This window comes from Cupressus sempervirens, chromosome 5, assembly GCF_028749045.1.
Source record: "Cupressus sempervirens isolate cs-2001-9-10 chromosome 5, ASM2874904v1, whole genome shotgun sequence".
NCBI lineage: Eukaryota > Viridiplantae > Streptophyta > Pinopsida > Cupressales > Cupressaceae > Cupressus > Cupressus sempervirens.
The window spans coordinates 698151582-698171998 of record NC_143122.1 but is presented as its reverse complement, the minus strand read 5'-3'; the positions used below and the strand labels follow the sequence as shown (position 1 = coordinate 698171998).

General features: G+C 31.8%; 1 protein-coding gene across 1 annotated transcript; it reads right to left on the bottom strand.

Annotated features, from left to right (window-relative positions):
• Nucleotides 1-15811: 15811 nt before the first annotated feature.
• Nucleotides 15812-19896, bottom strand: LOC149557908 (homeobox-leucine zipper protein HAT14-like). The gene is made up of 4 exons (XM_089832364.1): nucleotides 19499-19896; nucleotides 18296-18660; nucleotides 16865-16944; nucleotides 15812-16590 (listed from the first exon to the last, which is right to left on the bottom strand). The coding sequence occupies exons 1-4, from the start codon at nucleotides 19608-19610 to the stop codon at nucleotides 16311-16313; spliced, it is 837 nt and encodes a 278-aa protein (XP_089688490.1). The 5' UTR covers nucleotides 19611-19896; the 3' UTR covers nucleotides 15812-16310.
• Nucleotides 19897-20417: the final 521 nt, after the last annotated feature.

The window sequence follows — 20417 nt, the reverse complement described above, 5'->3', positions numbered from 1 at the left end:
ATCCTCATCATTTCCAAAAATACATTTCTTAGGATTTCTTGATTTGAAGTGATTTCTAGTCTTTCTCACTCTCTTAGAACACTTAGAAGAATAATGACCATATTCATTACAGATCCAACATTTAAAGATTTTGTTACCTTTAGGTTCTATTTTCATAAGACGAGAAAGTCTTTCCTCAATATTCTTTTCTTCTTCCACTCTTTTTCATCTTCTACTAGCATAATCTCTATTGGTACTTGCACAAGTTGTCAACATAGACTAAACACATATGCTAAAAGTAGTTTCAACATTAGGTAATTCTCTAGTCTGTCTCATCCATATTTTTACTGACTGCAATCTCCCAAGAATAGTCTCTCTTGTAAATTGTAGTGATAAGAGAATATATTGTTCAATAATTTGTGTTATTTGTTTATATGTAGGTGACAAAGCATTCCATATCTTCCATATAAACTCATCTTCATATTTTTCTCCTCCACATGTCTTAATTCCTATAACAATTTTTGTAATTCTTTTAAAATGACTTCTAATAGATTCATCTTCCACCATTTTAGCATCTTGATATAAGCATATCCAATTTTGTAGTCTAACCTTTTGAGCATGATTATCACCTTCAAATGTACTTTTCAAAGTAGTCCAAATTTCATGAACAAGTCTCAAAGATTTTACCTAAGTGAATTTACTTCAGGAAGAGCTAATAGTAGTGATTCTCTTACAAGCATATTGATCAAGAATACATCTTTTTGAGCTTTATCAAAAGTTTGAAGATCTTTTTCTTCAATCACAATCTTTTTATTTGGAGTAGTCAACCAATAAGTATGACCCATGCATTGCAAATGCATCTTCGTCTTTTCCTTCCAACTATCATAGTTAACTCCATCAACTTTGGACTTTCTTTCCTGAACTACACCATATATCTCCTTAAGCTATTAAGATTTTCCTTCAAGGATTTGATGCTCTGACACCAATTGTTAGAAAGTAAGTCCACCAAGATAATTGAGGGGGTGGGGATTAAACAGTTATGAAATTAAAATAACTCTCAATATCTTGCTTAATTTTAAAGCATGCAAACAACATATGCAACAACCATAGAAGAAAAACATACATAATAACACCAGATATGTTAACTAGGGAAACCCTTAATGAGAGGGAAAACCCTGGTGGGGATGGTACCCACAAAATGATGTATGAATATATAATTTTTTAAAAGATGATGGACCCTAGTAGAAGTTATTTAAATACATTCAGTACATATCCATTCCTATTGGGAGACTTGAATCCCTATTAGGAGTTGTGGAAGGCAAAAGGACCCACTATCCAAACAAATTTAGGGAAAGACCACCAAACTCACTGTTCAACTAGACTTAGTACTATCCTTCTCAGAATAATACTAGTATACAAATGTCTACAACAACTTCTTTGCCTTAACATAGTCACTTTTTTTGTTCATCATGACTCACTATACCAAATACTTCTCTAATCAAAATATATTCACTATCAAGTTCATTGGATCTCAAGTACATGTTCACCTACTCACATTACACAAAAAATGGCACTTTACCACAAGGAAAACATCTTTCCTTTAGACCAAGTCCTAGAAAAAATTATTTAGTCAACCTTGAGGATTTCTCAATTTATAATAATAGTATAGGACAAACTTTAGATATTACATTACATATTTACACATTTCACAATTACACACAATTGTCGAATCACAATCTTCATAAATCTTTACTCAATAATCATAAGGATGTGCATGTTTGACCACTGCATCTACATCATGTCTTATATGTCTATCCAAGTTTGCATGACTAGATTTCATCTATGTTAGGAGATACAATTCAAACAACAATAATTTCTACATAGGAAGTCTGTCTAAACATTGCTTTTACTAAATCTTCAATAACTCTATACTATCTTCATATTTCTGTATGTGTTCTTAACTGTAGTAACTCAACACTCTATATAAAATTAGTCTAAATTCGCATAAGATAAAAGTGATTCCTTGAACCTCATGAAACCAAATTACCTCTGTTGTACTGCTAGTCTCATAGACTAACTAGTATGTTGACATGAATGACAAACTTTGTGATGAATGCAATAAACAACTTCAGTATCACATCTCCAAGAATGCTAGGATACTCCCCCATAAGAATACCATCAAAATTCATGCTTAATAGTGATCACATATCCAAGAGGTTTATTTATTTTTGGGAGAACATGGATGCAAATGTACATGATTAGAAAGAATAACATTCCTGCATTTGAAGAAAATGAGAAGCACAAAATTATTCTCATGCATTTACACCTTGTAATAGAAGCCAATGTTAATTTTTTGAAGCATCAAGGAATATCAAAGAAGATATAAACTTAGACTATTAATACTACTAATCATGAAGAAATCTTGAATGCCCTCAAGAAAAGAGATTACCCTTTAGGAACACTTGGGTAGGTAAGTGAAACTCAGTACAAGATTTTCCATGTCCATTACACTTAAATTAAATAAATTAATTATAGTTCTCTTCTACATTTTTTTAATCAATTTTTTTATATATGATAGGTAGAATATTGAGGCATGCATTTGATTAGCTCATAAAAAATGACAGTAAACATGACTATGCTTTGGCTACCTACTTATACATACATAATTTTTTTTGTAAATGGGTATTAAATTCTTGTATTATCTATTAACTATTCTCTTGCCTTTGGAATGCAAGAATTTCAATGTACATGTGATTGAGTACCATTGGTTAAAACTATAAATAGAGAAGCATAAAGGACACACTTATTGTATAGGAGGATTTTTTAATATAGAGCTGTGTATCTAAGATTTTTGGTCATGATTTATCCAAGACTTTTGATAATATTGATGTGTTTATTTAGAAGATTTTTGTATCAAGGATATATAATGTATTTGTAAGTGATGTTTTATGTGCACTCAATCTTTTATAATGATGATATATATACAAGAATGCAACTACTTCCTTGGTTTAAAAAATAATGATATGGCCAAACATATAATTTTCATGCATTACATTTCACTTTTGATTTATTTCATTATATTTTTTTTCAAAATGGTCAAATAAGGTCAACCTAACATAAGAATGATGTTTTTAGCTCATCTAAGTTACCTTGGTCATGTTTGCAAATTTATTAGTATCACTAACGTAAAATGCCCAAAAGTTCTATTGTTTCTTAATTGTAAGATACCAAAAACATTTTTCATGGGACCATACCATATGCTCCATCAGCTCTAGTTGGATGGGTAAACACAAGTGAAGACCTTGATTTTACAGCTTTGAATTAACAATATTTTTGTGCATGCTTAGCCTAAGTGTTCCCAAGGTACACTAAGCCAAATTAGGAAGCAATTTTTGGAGGGAAAATTTTTGGACCTTGAGAAGGGTATTGGAGAATTTTAAAGTTTACAAGAACTATCTTAGGAAGGCCTATAGACACGTAGATAAATTATGGGATATTCTACCTATAAGATTCCATTTGGAAACCCAATTTAATTGGTGCAAAAAGTTGCAATATTGCTAATGGTACAAATTTCAAATCATTCATCATGGGACCAAATTATTTGATCCATTAGCTCTAGTATCCTAGATAAGTGCTAGTGGAAATCTCTTTTTTCTGGTGTGACATCAAGAATATCCCAATTTATGTTGGACATAAGTGATACCAAGGTGCACTAAGTTAAATTAGGAATCAATTTTTGGAGGGTGATTTCTTGGAGGAGTATCATAGAATGATGAAGTGCACAAGGACCATCTTGGGAAATCCTAGAACCATGTAGATTAGTTTTGGGATATTCCACCTAGATTTCATTTGATGACCCCATCTCGGTTGGTGCAAAAGTCACAATGTTGTTTAGTTGAAAGTTGACCAATCATGAAACTTTTAATCCATTCATTGTGGGACCATAATTTATACTCCATTGACTTTGGTTGGCCATGTAAATGCTAGTGGAGACCTCATTTTTCTAGTGTAGAGTCAAGAATTTCTCACCACATGCTGGACCTAAGTGTTCCCAAGGTGCATTAAGCCAAATCATGTAGGATTTTTTAAGGTAAAAATATCAAACCTCGTAAGGGATATTAGAGAACCATGAAGTGCATAAGGACCATCTTGGGAAGACCTACATGTACCTAGATCAATTTTGGGATATTCCACGAAGATTCCATTTGGCAACCTGATCTAAGTTGGTGCAAAAATTTACAATGTTGCTCAATTAAAAGTTTCTTAATGGTGCAACTTTCAAGCAATTAGTTGTGGGACCAAACCATCTTCTCAATTAGCTTCAGGTGGCTGGGTAAATTCTAGTAGAGACCTTATTTTTCTAGCATAGCATCAAGAATGTCTTAGTGCATGTAAGACATAAATGTTCTCAAGGTATGTAAAGCCAAATGGGGCATCCATTTTTAGAGGGAAATTTTTGAAACTTTGTGTGAGCGGTATTAGAGAACTATGAAGTGCATAAGGACCATCTTGGGAAGGCCTATAAGAACATAGATCAATTTTGAAATATTTTATGTAGATTCTATTTGGCAATCCCATCTCAGATGGTACAAAAAGTTGCAATGGTGCTTAGTTGAAAGCTGCTCAATGGTGAAACTTTTAAACCATTCATCATGGGACAAAACCATCTGTTCATTGACTCTACTTGATCAAGTAAAACCTAGTAGAAACCTTAATTCACCAGCATAGAATTAAGAATATTTTAGCACATGCTAGACCTATGTGTTCCCAAGGTGCACTAAGCCAAATCAAACAACAATTTTTGGAGGGCAATTTCTTGGACCTCACAAGGGGTATAAGAGAACTATGAAGTGCACAAGGACTTGATTAGGAATTCCTAAAAGCACATAGATCATTTTTAGGATACTAAAACCTAGATTTATATGGCAATCTAATTTGGGTTGGTGCAAAATGTTACAGTGTTGTGTAGTTTGAAGTTTCTCAATGTTGCAACTTTCAAACCATCCATCATGGGACCAAATCATCTACTCCATCAACTCTAATTGGCTAGATAATGCTATTGGAGACCTCTTTTTTCTATCATATCATCAAGAATGTCTGGACACATGCGAGACCTAAGTGTGCTTAAAGTGCACTAAGCCAAATCGGGCAAAAAAATTTGGAGGGAAATTTCTTAGACCTCATGAGGGGTATAAGAGAAATATGAAGTGCATAAGAAATGTCTTGGGAACACCTAAATAAAAAAATACCAGTTTTAGGATATTCCACTTGAATTCCATTTGGTGACCTGATCTTGATTGGTGCAACAAGTTATAATATTTTTGAGTTAAAGGTTTCTTAGTGGTGCAAATTTCAAACTATTTGTTATAGGACCACTTCTCCATCAGCTTTAGTTGGTTGGTTAAAGGCTAGTAGATAACTCATTTTCCAACTTAGAATTGAGAATGTTTTGACATATACCAGTCCTAAGTGTTCCCAAGTTGCAATAAGAAAAATTGGGTAGCAATTTTTGGAGGGTGATTTCTCGAGCTTCATGAGGGGTATGAGAGAATTGTGAAGTGCATAATGACCATCTTAGGAATGCATACATGTATATACATAAATTTTTGGATATTCTATCTAGATTCCATTTGGTGACCCGATCTTAATTGGTGCAAAATATTACAACATTTTTAAATTAGTTGAGAGTTATTCAATGGTGCAATTTTTAAACCATTCATTCATAGGGCCAATCAATATTCTTCACTGGCTCTAGTTAGCTACATAAACACTAATGGAGATCTTTTTTTTTTTACACAACATCAAGAAGCTCTAAGAGCATACTAAAACTAAGAGTCCAAGGTGAACTAACCCAAATTAGACAATAAGTTTTGAAGGCCAATTTCTCAAACCTTGTGAGGGATATTAAAGAATTTTGAAGTGCAAAAGAATGAACTTGGGAAGTCCTATAGGAATATAAATCAATTTTTCAATATTATACCTAGATTCCATTTGGAAACCCCATCTTGATATTTGTAAAATGTTTCAATGTTGCTAAGTTAAAAATTGCTTAATGGTGCAACTTTCAAACTATTTGTCATGGGACCATACCATCTTCTCAATCAACTTTAGTAAGTTGGGTAAATGATAGTGGATACCTCATTTTTCCTACATAGCATCAAGTATATCCCGACACATGCTAGGCATAAGTATTACCAAGCTTCTCTAAGCCGAATTGGGCTACAATTTTTGGAGTGAAATTTCTCAAACCTTGTGAGGGGTATCATAGAACTATGAAGTGCACACCATATTAGGAAAGCATACATGCACACATATTAATTTTGAGATATTCCACCTGGACTCCATTTCCAGTGACCCTATTTGATTAATGCAAAAAGTTGTAATGATGCTCAACTAAAAATTGATCAATATTGCAACTTTCAAACCATTCATTTTGGGACCAAATCATCTATTGTATCAAATCTTATTAGCTAAGTAAATGTAGGTAGAGACCTCATTTTTTTAGTCCAACATCAAGAATGTCTCGATGCGTGCTAAACCTAAGTGTTCCCAAGGTGTACTAAGCCAAATCAGGAAACAATTTTTGGAGGGAAATTTCTTAGACCTTGTGAGGGTTATTGGAGAACTTTGAAGTACAGAAGGATCAGCTTGGGAAGGCCTATAAGTATATAGATCAGTTTTGGGGTATCCCACCTAGATATCTTGCAACCCCATCTTGGTAAGTGCAAAAAATTGCAATGTTGCTTAGTTAAAAATTCCTCAATGATGCAAATTTCATACCATTTATCATGGGACTAGAATATATACTCCATCAACTCTACTTGGCTAGGTAAATTCTAGTGGAGACCTCATTTTTATGGTGTAGCATTAGGAATGTCCTAGCACATGTTGGACCTATGTGTTCCCAACATGCATCAACTTCCTCCCTTGAATTTGAAACTTTAGTACAGTGACTTCCTCCCTTGAATCTAACTTGGGATACACTTTCTAACATGTTCCAATTATTTTATAATGTTTTCCCTCACTATCAACCCTTAAAATATATAGAAAATCTAGATGTGATACTTTTTCAACATCCTATAACTGTTGACAAACCAATTAATTGGTGTTTCTCAATTAGATAAGGTATGGAATGTTTCCAAGTTGATATCTAATTTTCAACTTGACAAATATGCATCAATTGAGGCTCATTACAACTCTTTTATTATCTTGTAACTATACTATCACCCTTAAACACCTAAATCCATTAATTAACCATGACAAACTATTAACCTATGCATTAGCCCTTATAGGGTTTAATGAAAAATTGACACCATATTGAGCCTATTATGCTATGATGGCCCTAATTACATTATTACATGAACATAATGGTCTTATTACATACTTTACCCACAAAAAACCCCATAGGACTACAAACCAACAATCCCTTACATAGTGACCCTTCTAGGCCTTTTGCCTAATATTAGAAAATTGGACAAAATTGACTCATCTTGATTCAAATTACAACTCATTGGCACTAAAGCTAACAATTCCATACAACATATAGATATAATTTTATTACTAATGCAAGAAATTAAAATGAATACATGCAACACATGAGAAACATAAGATATCCAAATGAAACATGAGAAACATACATTCTTAAAATGTTTACAAAATGTGTAATTTGAAATCTCAAAATAAGAAGTTATTGTAACTTAAAACACTCCTAGGAAATCCTATTCTATTGGTGGATCATCAAAATCAAGCTTACCAAAAATAAACAAGGTTTCTAAAGCAATTTTAGATGAGTTATTTTTTTCACATCGCCTTGTTTTGGCATACCGTGATCTTGCATATAAGTTTAAAATTTATTATATCTCATTTTTTGATATGCCTTAGCCTTGTACTAAATATTCATTAAATTTCAATATGCTTTCACACCCCTTCAAGTAAATTCTTCAAGTGTTGTTGAAGTCTTAAACTTTGACACTGCCCTTTTCTCCTTTTTCCAACTTCCTTGACTCTAAAGCATTTTTAGGAATACTTCTATAGACAATTTCAAATTATGATTAGCAATGCTCCTATTAACCAAATTATTGTGTGCATATTTTTCCTATTGTAAAGAAAGATACCATTGCTTGGATTTATCTCCTACTAAGAAACTCAATAGATATCCAAAATGCCTATTTGCGACTTGTGACATCTCATCATTTCTTAGATGGTATTCTAAGATAAAGTTTAAATTATTCTTTATCTTTATCCATAAAGTCCTCCAAAAGCATCCGACAAACTTAGTGTCCCAACTTGAAACTATGATTTTGGGAAGATCATGTGTCGTCTCACCACTTCTTTGGAAAAAAATTCTACCACATGAACAAAATCATTAGTCTTTCTACAAGGAATGAAATGTTTCATCTTAGAGAACCTATCTACCATTATAAAAATGGAAACATGTCCTTGCTAATTCCTTGGTAATTCAAGAACAAAGTCCATACTAGTACCCTCTTGTGATATCTCTAGTATAGGTAATGGATGGAATTTAACCTTGTATTCTTCTTGGTTTCATTTTCCATTTGACATATTCAATAACTTTGCATAAACTTATTAACATCTTGTTGTATTTATAGCTAATAATAAAGCTTATAACTAACCTAAGAAATGGTTTTTTTATCTCAACCAAAGTATCTTGTCAATCCTCTAGTATGCTTGTGTTTGATTAGGTTATCCCTCATGGAACTCTTTGGAATTAATTTTAGCTACCTTTGAATAAATAACTTCTTGGGTTATATAATCCAACCATCTCATCTTATCTAGAGTAACCAATTTTCTACAATCTCTCTAGGTCTCACACAAAATCAGGATCCATACATACAAACTCTTGAGTATCTTGAACTCAACAACTTCAATCTACATATTTGACATCAAATTTTTCCTCCAACTCAAGGCCTTTGCATCCATATTAAATTTACACTCTTGTGCTTCAAAATATAAGTGTAACTTTGCAAAAACTCAACCCATTTAAAATATGTTTGATTCAACTTTGCTTGACTATACAAATGTCCAAAATTTTGATGATTAGTCAATAAAATAGAATCTTTAGGAAAAATATAATATCTTCACTTCCCCAATGCTTGAATTATACAATAAAACCTCTAACTATCAATATAATATTTCATTTGGCATTATTCAACTTATCACTAAATTAAACAAATAGTTTTTACCACAATTAGAGAGTTTAAATGATGTCTCTTGTCATCAGTTCTACCTTCGTTCACACATTAGGGCACACATCACCAGAATTTCAAAAACATGATGTCTCTAATGCGCGCAATCCTAAGCTGCTTCACCCTCTTCTATCCCTAATCAAGTCTGCTGTTGTGTTGATCTCGAGGAAAGGTAGGGTTTTCCTGCCTTTGACCGGTGCTCCTTCAGTGGCTCTTCCAGGTGCTGCTAGGTCTTCTGGGTTAGTTTCTCTTGCACCTTCAAGGGGTAGGGCTTCCTCTTATGCTAACGTGGCCACCTTTGAAGTGAGTCTTCATGGTGTAGCTCGTGTAGGTTCTGGGCCTCCTCGTCCCTATGAAGTTGTCTCTGTAAGCATCTCCAAACCTATTAAGGTCTTTTTAGACAATGAAATGGTTGATGATATTCTCAATATGGTAGAGGAGTTCTCTTCCCTCGCTGCCATCTTTCATTTTTGGGGTTTTTGGCCCTCTCTAGCTAATCTCCATGCTTGAATCTCCAAGCTATGGGAACCAATTTTAGACCATGGTGTCTAGATATTTCCAAATGCTAGAGGATTTTTAATTATAAAGTTTGAAAGTGCTAAGGACAAGAAGACCATTTTGTGTCATAACAGTTTTTCATGGAAAGACAAATACCCACTTATGGCCAAACCATGGCATATGGATTTTGATCCACTTACTAAATCCTTTAATAAGGTTCCTATCTAGGTCTGGTCTTGAACCTCCCGATGCATCTCTAGATAGACTCTAATTTGGAAACTATCGGGGACTCTCTCAGTGATTTTTTATATGTGGAGTTAGCCACTTCTGATGTTCTCCATTCAATGTGTGCTCGAATTCGTGTTGAGATGGATGTCTCAAAGGGCCTTCTAAAAGAGATTTGTTTGGACTCTTTGCAGGGCTCCTAGATCCAAATGTTGGATTATGAAGGTATTCCCTTTTGCTGTAGAAAATGTCATAAGATAGGTCACATTACTGCTCGTTGTGCTGCTGTGAAGACTAAACCAAGGCTTCCACCTTCCTAGTGGTTTGGGTATCCCCTAAGCACTACATGGTCTTTAAGTCCTCAGATATGTTATCAGATGGTACCTCAGAGACTGTGGATGATTCTAGCTTTCCCAATGCTATTGACATCCTAGAGCATGTGGTTGCTGAGGATGTCAGGTCCTCTCCCCTTGCTGACAATTTGGTGCCAGTGGTTGCTGAGGAAGGCTGATCTTCGAGTCTGGACCTTGGTCCCTCTCCTACCCCTATCCTTGTCTCGGCTAATCTTCATGCTTCTGTGGGAGGCCATCCCTCCATGGATTCTCCTAGGGAGTTTTTTGCTGCTCCTACTCCCCCTGGCTTCCACTCTTCAATTTCTTCTGGGGATTGGATTAGTGAGGAAACTAAGGTGGAGGATGGTTGAATTGTGGTAAAAAGAAAGAAAACTAAGCCCTTTGCTCCTCCTTTAGAAATGAATCTTTGGTCGAGCAAGGGAGACTCTAAATCAAAGGGTGTATCATGAGCTCCCTTGTTGTGCCTGGTTTTCTGGAGGCAGATCTTTTTGTTTGGATCTTTGCTTCCTGGTTGGTTATTTTGTTTAGGTTGGTGATAGGCTTTTCTGTCACCACAATTACCCCTTTTTAGGGGGTGACCAGCTCCTTTTTGGTCTATTGTAATTTTGTCTCTGTGCTTATTGAATATCTAAAGCTGTGTACAAGATTTCAAGCACCCTTCAAAATCCATTTTCCTTAATAAAAAACTTATCACTAAAATAAGAAATGGGTGTATCTTTTTTACTCAAAACAACTCTAATGACATTATCAGTAACATCATAATCTACTCAAAATACCTTATTAAAATATAGAGGTTACAAAGCAAGCTATTCTATAAATTTTATTTTTAATAAATTAGAACTTTTTACTTCTCCTATATTTGACTTGAACTCTTTTCTATATCCTCTCATTGTTATAGTTAGCGGTGCATTTATATACTATTAGAATTTTTAATAAACTTTCTACCAAATCTAGCCAAGTCATGGACATATCTTACCTTAGTAACACTCCTTGTTTTAGGCCATTCAAGGACATCCTTCACTTTTTTTAAGGTCTATTTTAAGACCAACTATTGAGACAACTAATCCTAGGTACACACTAACTCCTTCACAAAACTAAACTTTTTCAAGTTAACCAATAAAGTTTCCTCCCTATACTTATCAAAGATCCTACATATATTCATTATATGCTCTTCCAAACTTACTAAAGATCAAAATATCTTCCAAGAAAAAAATAAAAAACTTTCTTGCTGAAAACTTGCAAGCACAACCCTTTTGATTTTATTAATGCAAAATCTACTTATTTTCTACATAATCTAATATAACCCACTTGAGTTTTTGGGGTAAAAATTACAACCCAAGAACCTTTATACAATAAATAATACAGAATAAATTTATGATCCAATCTTGAATTTTTGTTTTTTGATACTATTTTTAGTTTTCTCCCAAAATGTGAAGATTATTGGAAAACTATGAGAACTCTAGATTTTTCCTATTTCTATGCAAATAATAAAATAAAAGCTTTCTCTAAGTTGAGAAAATTATTCTCCTTGAAGTTGTATCTTCATAAAATGTATATGAAATTTGAACCTTTTGGAGCTTTGATACTAATGTTGGAGTTATTGTTTCAACCCCACAAGTCCATGAATCACTTAAAAGAAAAATACCTATTACATCAAAGAAAAGAAGACATGATTAATTTGTCATGCAAATTTTCAAAAATAATGATACAAAGAGGAATCTAACATTGAGACTAATTTATAGAGGAATAAGATAATTAGAAATGAATAAAAAACTACTTCAATAAAAAGTGAGTTAAAAAATGTAGAAATAAGATACTAAAATTAGCTCAAATAACTAAACATTATCTCGACCTAATGAATTCATTATTTCACTTTAATCCAATCAAAGGAATAAGTGTGTAAATGTACTAATGTCCTAATTATTAAAATAGGTACCACTAATTTTGAAATTATATTAATCTATACACTTAAGATTGTAGTTGTTATCATATCTAATTTCACTCTTATACTACATGGAAAAAAACTAATGAACCAAAGTTGTTGCTTTAATTATTGAAACATTACTATTGGAAAATAAAATTAACTTATTATTTTCCCATGTCAAAATTTTCAACCTTGAGAGTATTGACTAAATTATACTATAGTTTTTATTAGGCAATAGCCTACAACACAACAGTAACTTTTGAGCCTCTCATGTGGGAGGTCTTGGGTTCAAATTTGTTTAACACATAAAAATAATTAATTATAACAAATAAAAATAATTAATCTAGGCTTCAACCGTTTACTTATAATAAAAAATTTAAAAATAAAATAAAATAAATTGTACTATAATTTTTCTCCAAAAAATTGATAAACATTTATATCTTTATAAATATTTTTATTAGCCATCTTATTTATCTCAATTTTTACTTCAAATTTAACTAAGTGATCACTATTTGAAAACAAGGTAAACTCATTATCAAAATAACATCATTGTCAGCACCTTCATTCTATTTGATATTTTCATTTTGATTATCATACTTATTATACATTTTTTCTATGCATCTATAATTGTAATGTCTAAATTTCTTAATAAGGAAACTAAATATAATATTAAGGATATCTTGATGGTCACATTTATGGTTGGTCCCTTTCCTCTTTCTACATAAAAACCCCCTCTATTAATTGATACTTATGTTTGAAAGATATTCTATCTATTGGATTCAATCCTTATCCACATCCCTATTGGGATCCCATAAACTCGTTAATTGGTAACCTTATTAGTTCTTTTATATTTTGAATGACAATCACAATAGAATTAAAGTTTATAGAAAATACACTGAATTTTTTTTCATAATAATTTTTAAAAAAAATATTGTAGATGCTCTCTAACCACTCTTGACTAGCTTATGATACCCATTTTTGAGGCAAATATTACTTCCCTTGATTCAAATTCTTAAAGCTATAAGCTCTCAAATTCTGCTCTCAATTTGGACAAAATAATTAGTTTCATCTTTTTGTTACCTTTATAAACATTCTAAAGAATCTATAATGTTTGTGTCAACTAATACAACTTATAAAAGAAGAGTCATCTAATGCAGGAGCTTCCTAGGTGTAAGAGCAATCTTGCATCACCCAAAAATATTTTCTTTTTGTTTCTTGAATAAGGGTTGCCTCAGTGCAAGATTGTTGTTTCTAGAGGCTTGCTTCTTAGTAAGTCAGTTATACAAGCTTAGAATGTAGAGGTGGATGTTCATCATGGATATATCAGCCTACCAATTGATGCTTAGTGCCATATAATGAGTATTCATGGATTTTTTTACAGAATTTTGATTTAATATTTTGTTATAAAAACTCTAGGCTCACTATTGAAGACCTTAGAGGCCCCAAATGGGCTTTGAAATGCGATCGATTGTAGCTTGTACAAGTCAGGCCTTGTAGATAAGAAGATAATGATTATGAAAATTGGTTATAATAGCCAATTGGAGCAACGGTTCCAAAGTTATGGCCTTCCAAAATTAACCTGACCAAAATTTCTAAGATAAGTATTAAAGGTGTATCGAGCTGACTTGATATGTAATTTAAGAGTTAGTCGGTCTGAAGGGTTATAGTTTGATGTCTAGAAACTTCACATGCAGTGTAAAAATGCCTATTTAAGGAATGCCCATAAATTGTCTAGGAAAACTTTGGGTGATAGTTCACAATTTTGTATTGCAAATTATTATAAGGAAGGCACCCATGTGGGTTTTCATATTGTATTTCAAAATTATGTAATTATGCATTTGTGGCAATAATAAGAAGCCCATATTTTGTTCTCACCAATTGTTGTTATTTCCTAGTTTTTATTATGTGTTTGTGGTATTAAGGGGATCAACCTTCATCATCATCCACTGTGGGTTGTATAGAGTACAACATTTTGGTATATTTATTTTTATTAATGAATCATTTTTTTATTTAAATGTGAGTAGTTCTATTAGTTTTTTGTTTCAAGATTTTCCCAAGCCCCTCATTTTTGTAATTTCAATTTTTGGGGTTTAGGATCTTGATCCCCAACCATTGTAGCTTCATTCAAAATATTTTTGAAATCACCTCTTGTGAATTCCTTTCCCCCCATCGTTTTGACTTAATGTCGATTTTACTATAGGGTTTAGGTCATCTAATCCTCCTTGGTTTAATCAAACAAAGCCAATGAGCCAAAGTTGTTTATTTAATTAGTGAAACAATTAATATTTTTAAATAAAATTGAACTCGCTATTTTTCCTATGTTAGATTTTAAACTCTAAGAGTATTGACTAAAAATTCTACTATAATTTCTTCTCCTAAAAATAGATAAACATTTATATTTTTATTAAATATTTTTATTATCCACCTTATCTATCTCAATCTTTACTTCTAACTTAATTAGGTCATCATTGCTTAAGAAAAAGAAAAACACCTTATCAAAATAATCATAATTTCATTCAATACTTTTACAATTTTACTATCATACTTATTATACATGTTTTATTTGCTTCCATAATAGTAATGTCTTTAAATTTCTTATTATAGAACTTAATATGTTTATGGTTGGCCCCTTTCCTCTTTTTACATGAAAACCTCATCTTTAAATTTTTATTATAAATCAAGATAGCTATGTTTGAAAGACTTTTTTGAAAGAGATTACATCTATTGGAGTCAACCCTTATACACATCCCTTTTTGGGATCCCATAAACTCATTAATAGATAACCAAGTATTGGTTATTTTGTTTTTCAATGACAATTAGAATAGAATTAAAAGTTATAAAGCACTTTGGAAAATGTTTCACATTCATTTTTCTTAAAATTTCATGTGCTATCTAACCATTGTTGATTATCTTATGCTACCCATTTCTTAGGTAAATAGTACTTCCTTTGATTCAAATTCTTAAAGTTGCAAGCTCTCAAATTATCATCTTAGTATCTAAAAACTAATTAGTTTGCCTTTCTGCTACCTTTATAAACATTTTAAAGAGTCTATAATGCTTGTTTCAACTACTAAAACATAGGAAAAAATAAGTCATCCATTTTGGTTTATATAGAATACAATATTTGGTATCTTTTGTTAATGAATCATGTTGTATTTAAGTTAAACTATTTTGATTAGTGATATCTATATATTTATTCTCTACAAGCTCTCAATGATTCTGATAGAAACATATTTCTCATCTTATTGTTTGAATTATTTCTTATAAAATTTTCATTAAAAATAATTATTTGTACTTAGAAATTAGTATGCTGGTGATTACTCAATCTTTTCAACAAAATATTTCTTTACTTAAATTTTCTCAATGCTAAATTCTCAAATTTAACTTCAAAAAATCATCCAACTAAAAATAATTTAGTAACTTTATGTTTTATCCTTCTTAATAAACCAATAAAAGTTACCGCTGTCATTATGCTCTATTAACAAACTATACTTTAGTACAACTAAATATCAACTATAACTAAACCCATTTTGAAATATATCAACATTCAAAATACATATATACAAAATAAAACACTCTCTACCAAATAATACTATGAATTTAATATAAAACCTTCCAAAAATAAATAAATAAATAAACATAAATATTATTATAATAATTCCTCAATGGTATTCTTCCATTCTTGCATTGATAGCTACAACTAATCATATATACACAAAGTTGCTTCTACATTTCAAGAAGTTCTAAAATCCCCTTTCTACAGTCGAAACGAAATATAAGATTAGAACTGTCTAAAAGATTGTATAGATCGGTCGTAATGCTTCTCTAATGAAACTTATGACTCCAACACTCTTTTTCTTATTGTCACAGCAACAAAATGATAACAGAGAGTTGGCATTAGAATTTCCTTCAAGGACAACCTTAATAAAAGAAAAAGGTCTGCGTCCTTCTGCTATATGGAGTATAACTGAGCTGTATATCAAAGGACCCATTTTAAAACTTCATTAACACCTAACTTTGAAGTATATTACAATCATTCCAGAGCACGAGCTTCTCAATAAATTGAGAGAAGGCCAGGCAGACTTGATCCAAATAAACCCAACATGTTTAATGTACATCTTATAATCAACAAGCCACAGAAGAAGAATGAAAATATGAAGGATAGAAGTTTGATTTTTGCAGAGGTGTAGCTTTATCAGATTTTTCAATTCTTTGACAGGAAGGACACACTGTTAGAGTTGCTGAAGGTGATTGCGTTTGCATGTATAGTGGAGATGAAGTTGCTGCAAGTTTTAGAGATCTCAGTTCTATTAACTCTTCCCGCAGTCTTCTATTTTCCTCTGCTAACGACTCATAACACCTCCTCAGGAATTCACAATCCACTTCGGTTTGCTTGAACTTGGTTCTGCAAAGGTGGTCCAATAAATTCAGTTTTAGTGTTATTAGATTTTTACAATCTATTTGGATTTAGATGTAGTTTTTAAAAATTTAATTTTTAGATTTGATTGGATATTTGTTTTTATCATCTATATCTTATATCATATTTATTATCAGATATTACATATTGATATAAATTATAAAATTTAATCTAAAATATTGACTATATAAATGAACATACATTCAAATTATATACGTAAGAAATAAAATCAATTTTTATCAATTTGATCAAAGATTGTTACCTTGCCCTCCTATTTTGGAACCAAACTTCAACTTGTCTAGGACTTAGATTGAGATGCTCGGCCAAGATTTGCTTTTGCTTCTGCAATTATTAGAAAAATATGTTAGATATTTACAAAAGATGAGAAAATTATATTTTTGAAGCATGTAAGTAGATAGCTTTCTTTTCTTCAAAAGACCAAAATAATAATAATAGAAAAGTGTCTTTTTTATTTTTATCTAAGCAATCTTTCCCATGCTAAAATAAGAGCTACATTTCAAGAATTCCAAAACAACAATTCACAACTTATAATTACACAACAAGAGCAAGACAAGAGCTAAATTCTAAGAATTACACAACAACCATTTAGGCCTTAGAACCATTCAATAAGAACAAAACAAGAGCTAAATTCCAAGAATCCTAAAATACCATTCACAATTTAAAATCACACAATAAGAAAAAAACAAGAGCTAAATTCTAAAAATCCTAAAATAACCATTCACAACTTAAAATTTCACAATAAGAACAATTTCCTTAACAACATGCATATTCTAAAAGGTGGTATCTTCACAAATTTTGTATAAAGTATATTATGTTTACTAGAAAGAGAAAAAGTTCAAACTTCTATTGAAATATTTTCAAAATTAAATTAATTTTGTGAAGTAATAATATGCAATAATAAATCATTTATTATAATTATATATCTTATCTACATCAAAGATAATATTATCTATTTTTATGAAGAAAATTTAATTTAAATTTGTATAGTAAAATTTAAGATTAATAGAATAAAAACTACGAATACAACTATTAGGGTAGTAATTGATATCAATCTAGAGTAAAGCTTGATGTATTGTTTAAGAATTGCACACTAAAACAGCTACACAAAGTGTCCAAAAAACTAGTTAGAACTATGGAAGTCCTTCATCTGTGATCCGCACATCAAAAGACATGTAAACTCCTCAGAGTCACACATATATAGATGGATAACTAGATAGATAGATATATCAGATAGATAACTACATAGATAGATAGATAGATAGATCATATAGATAGCTAGATAGATAGATCAAGTTTCTTTTAAATATTTGGAGGGTTTGTTGAGACTAAGGAATGCATACGATCTCCCTCAAAGAATCTCAGTTATTCAAATTGGGTGTTGAGAATAAGAACTACTTACACTCTCTTACATAAATTTGGTTTTTTTAATATGATGTATATCCAATGTTCAATAAGATCGAAATTTTTTTTAACAAAAAAATCATTATAATCTTCAGCTGAATGGGGGTGTTTATCAATAGAAGAATCAATATTCATGGAATCCATGAAACAAAATCTTAAAACCACCACTATATAACCTTGATTTGGATCAGGTGTTACAATAAAACGATAAACATAAAGCCCATAAATTCACCCTATGCTTAAAGTGCTTGAGAGGTGATGCAAAACTTACTGTATTGAGAGTACTGTTTTCTTTGAAGGCTTCTTCCAAAGTAGCGGATTGTTCTTTTGAGAGCCTGAGCTTCTTCCTTGTACCACAGCCCTCTTCATCTTCATCACTAACCCTACAATAAGATTTTTCTCTCTCAAAATCTTCTGTAACAATCTCTCGCTCTCTTTTGAAGCCTATTCGAATATGACTGCCTTCCTGGTTGATGATGTTGGAATCCACATGGAAAGACGACATGATGTTCTTATTTAATGAAACCATATTCATATTATCATTGTGGGTATCACCATGTTGCTTAGAATAGCTGGCACCAGCATCCAATCCATTCCCACCCATGAAATTTTTCCTTGCAATCACCGGAGGTTGATCTAAAATGAAACCCCATATCTTAGAACACCATCAAACAAAACAAAATTTGTATGTAGAAAATGTAATCTATTTATCTATTGACGGATTGTTAGTGTTTGGAACAGAAATCTTATACAATTTTATGTACAAACGTGTAAATATAATCTATTGATGGATTATATAGTATGATCTATAATACTTATGCATGAGAAAATTCTTACATAATTGAATTATGTTGATATAATAAAAAACTTACACAATTTTCTTATGTAATTGAATTATGTTGATATAATACAAAAACTTACACAATTGAATTTAGAAATCAGATACAACTGTAATCTAATAATCTATTACTCTAATGATTAATTATTGAATCGGATTCAACTGTAATCTAATAATCTATTACTCTAATGATAAATTGTTGAGTTTGATCCAAAATATTGATAAAATAAAAAGAATTTTGTATACAATTGAATTTGGGTATGACATGTAAAAATAATCTAGGTTCTGATGATAGATTGTTTAGTGTGATCCAAAGCAAGGATACACAAACAAATATAAAATCAACAGATAAATGTAATTTACCTATTTATACTAATTATAGATTAGAGTGTCATCTATTTATACTAATCATAGATTACGAGTGCCATCTAAAATATTGATTGCAAAACAAATCTTGAACAATTGAATTCAGAAGCAACATGAAAACATAATCTAACCATCTAGGATACTGAATATAGAAAATAGAATGTAATCTTAAACAACGATGCAAACAAATCTTACACAATTGAACTATAATCTGAACTACAATAGATTATAAAATATGATCAGGAACTTCTAATACAAAACAAATCTTACAAAATTGAGGAGGAGCCAAAGGCAGCACATCCATTTGAAGAGGAATTGTATGACGAATTCTCATTCCAAGACCTAGCTCTGTATTGCAATATTCCTCATCATCCACACCCATTTTGATCTGTTTTTATCTCTCAAACTCCAAAGGAAAATGAACTCCAAAGCTAGTTTTGAACAAGATTTATGGGAATAGTAAGCCCTCGGAAGGCTCGGTAATGATAAGACAGACAAGAACAATGAACAATTATCAGTGACGAGGAGGGCCAAGAAACAATAGGGCAACAATGCAGAGTTGTAAACAAAAGCACCACGAATATTACTAGAATCCATATAATTTTTTATACGTCTCCTGACATTGTTTAGAGGGAGAATCTATGAGCCCTTCACAACAAAATGGCAGTTCCTAGGTGAGAATGGGAATATTTGATTTATCTTGTTGTGAAGGGAAGAGACACAGAGAAATGAAATCCCTCATGGGCGGTGCCACTTTCAACGAGGCTTTCGCTTATCCCACGCAAGTGCCCATGTTAGGCTGCCTTCTTCATGGGCGACAAAACACACTAGCTACTCTTAATCACTAATCATTTGCATTGCTTATCATCCCCCTTTTTCTTCTTTCTTCTTATTCCTTCTTCTCTACTGTTACGCTATGTATGTGGCCATTGATTTGATTTTAAGGGTTTCCAATTTGGGGAATGATTTGTTGATGCCCGCGTGTGGTCTATCAATTAGCGAGCCCCAACGTGGGATCGAGTCAAGGGGCGGCAATAGTTTATCTTGTTTGTTCGTTCTATCATGTGAGCCGCCCACATGATGAGGCTTTGGAAACAAAGTAAGGTTTGGAATAGTTAAAGTATGGGGGGATGGAAATAGTGGTGGTGGATTGGTAGAACGTGCTATCCATTACCTAAATCCCATAACT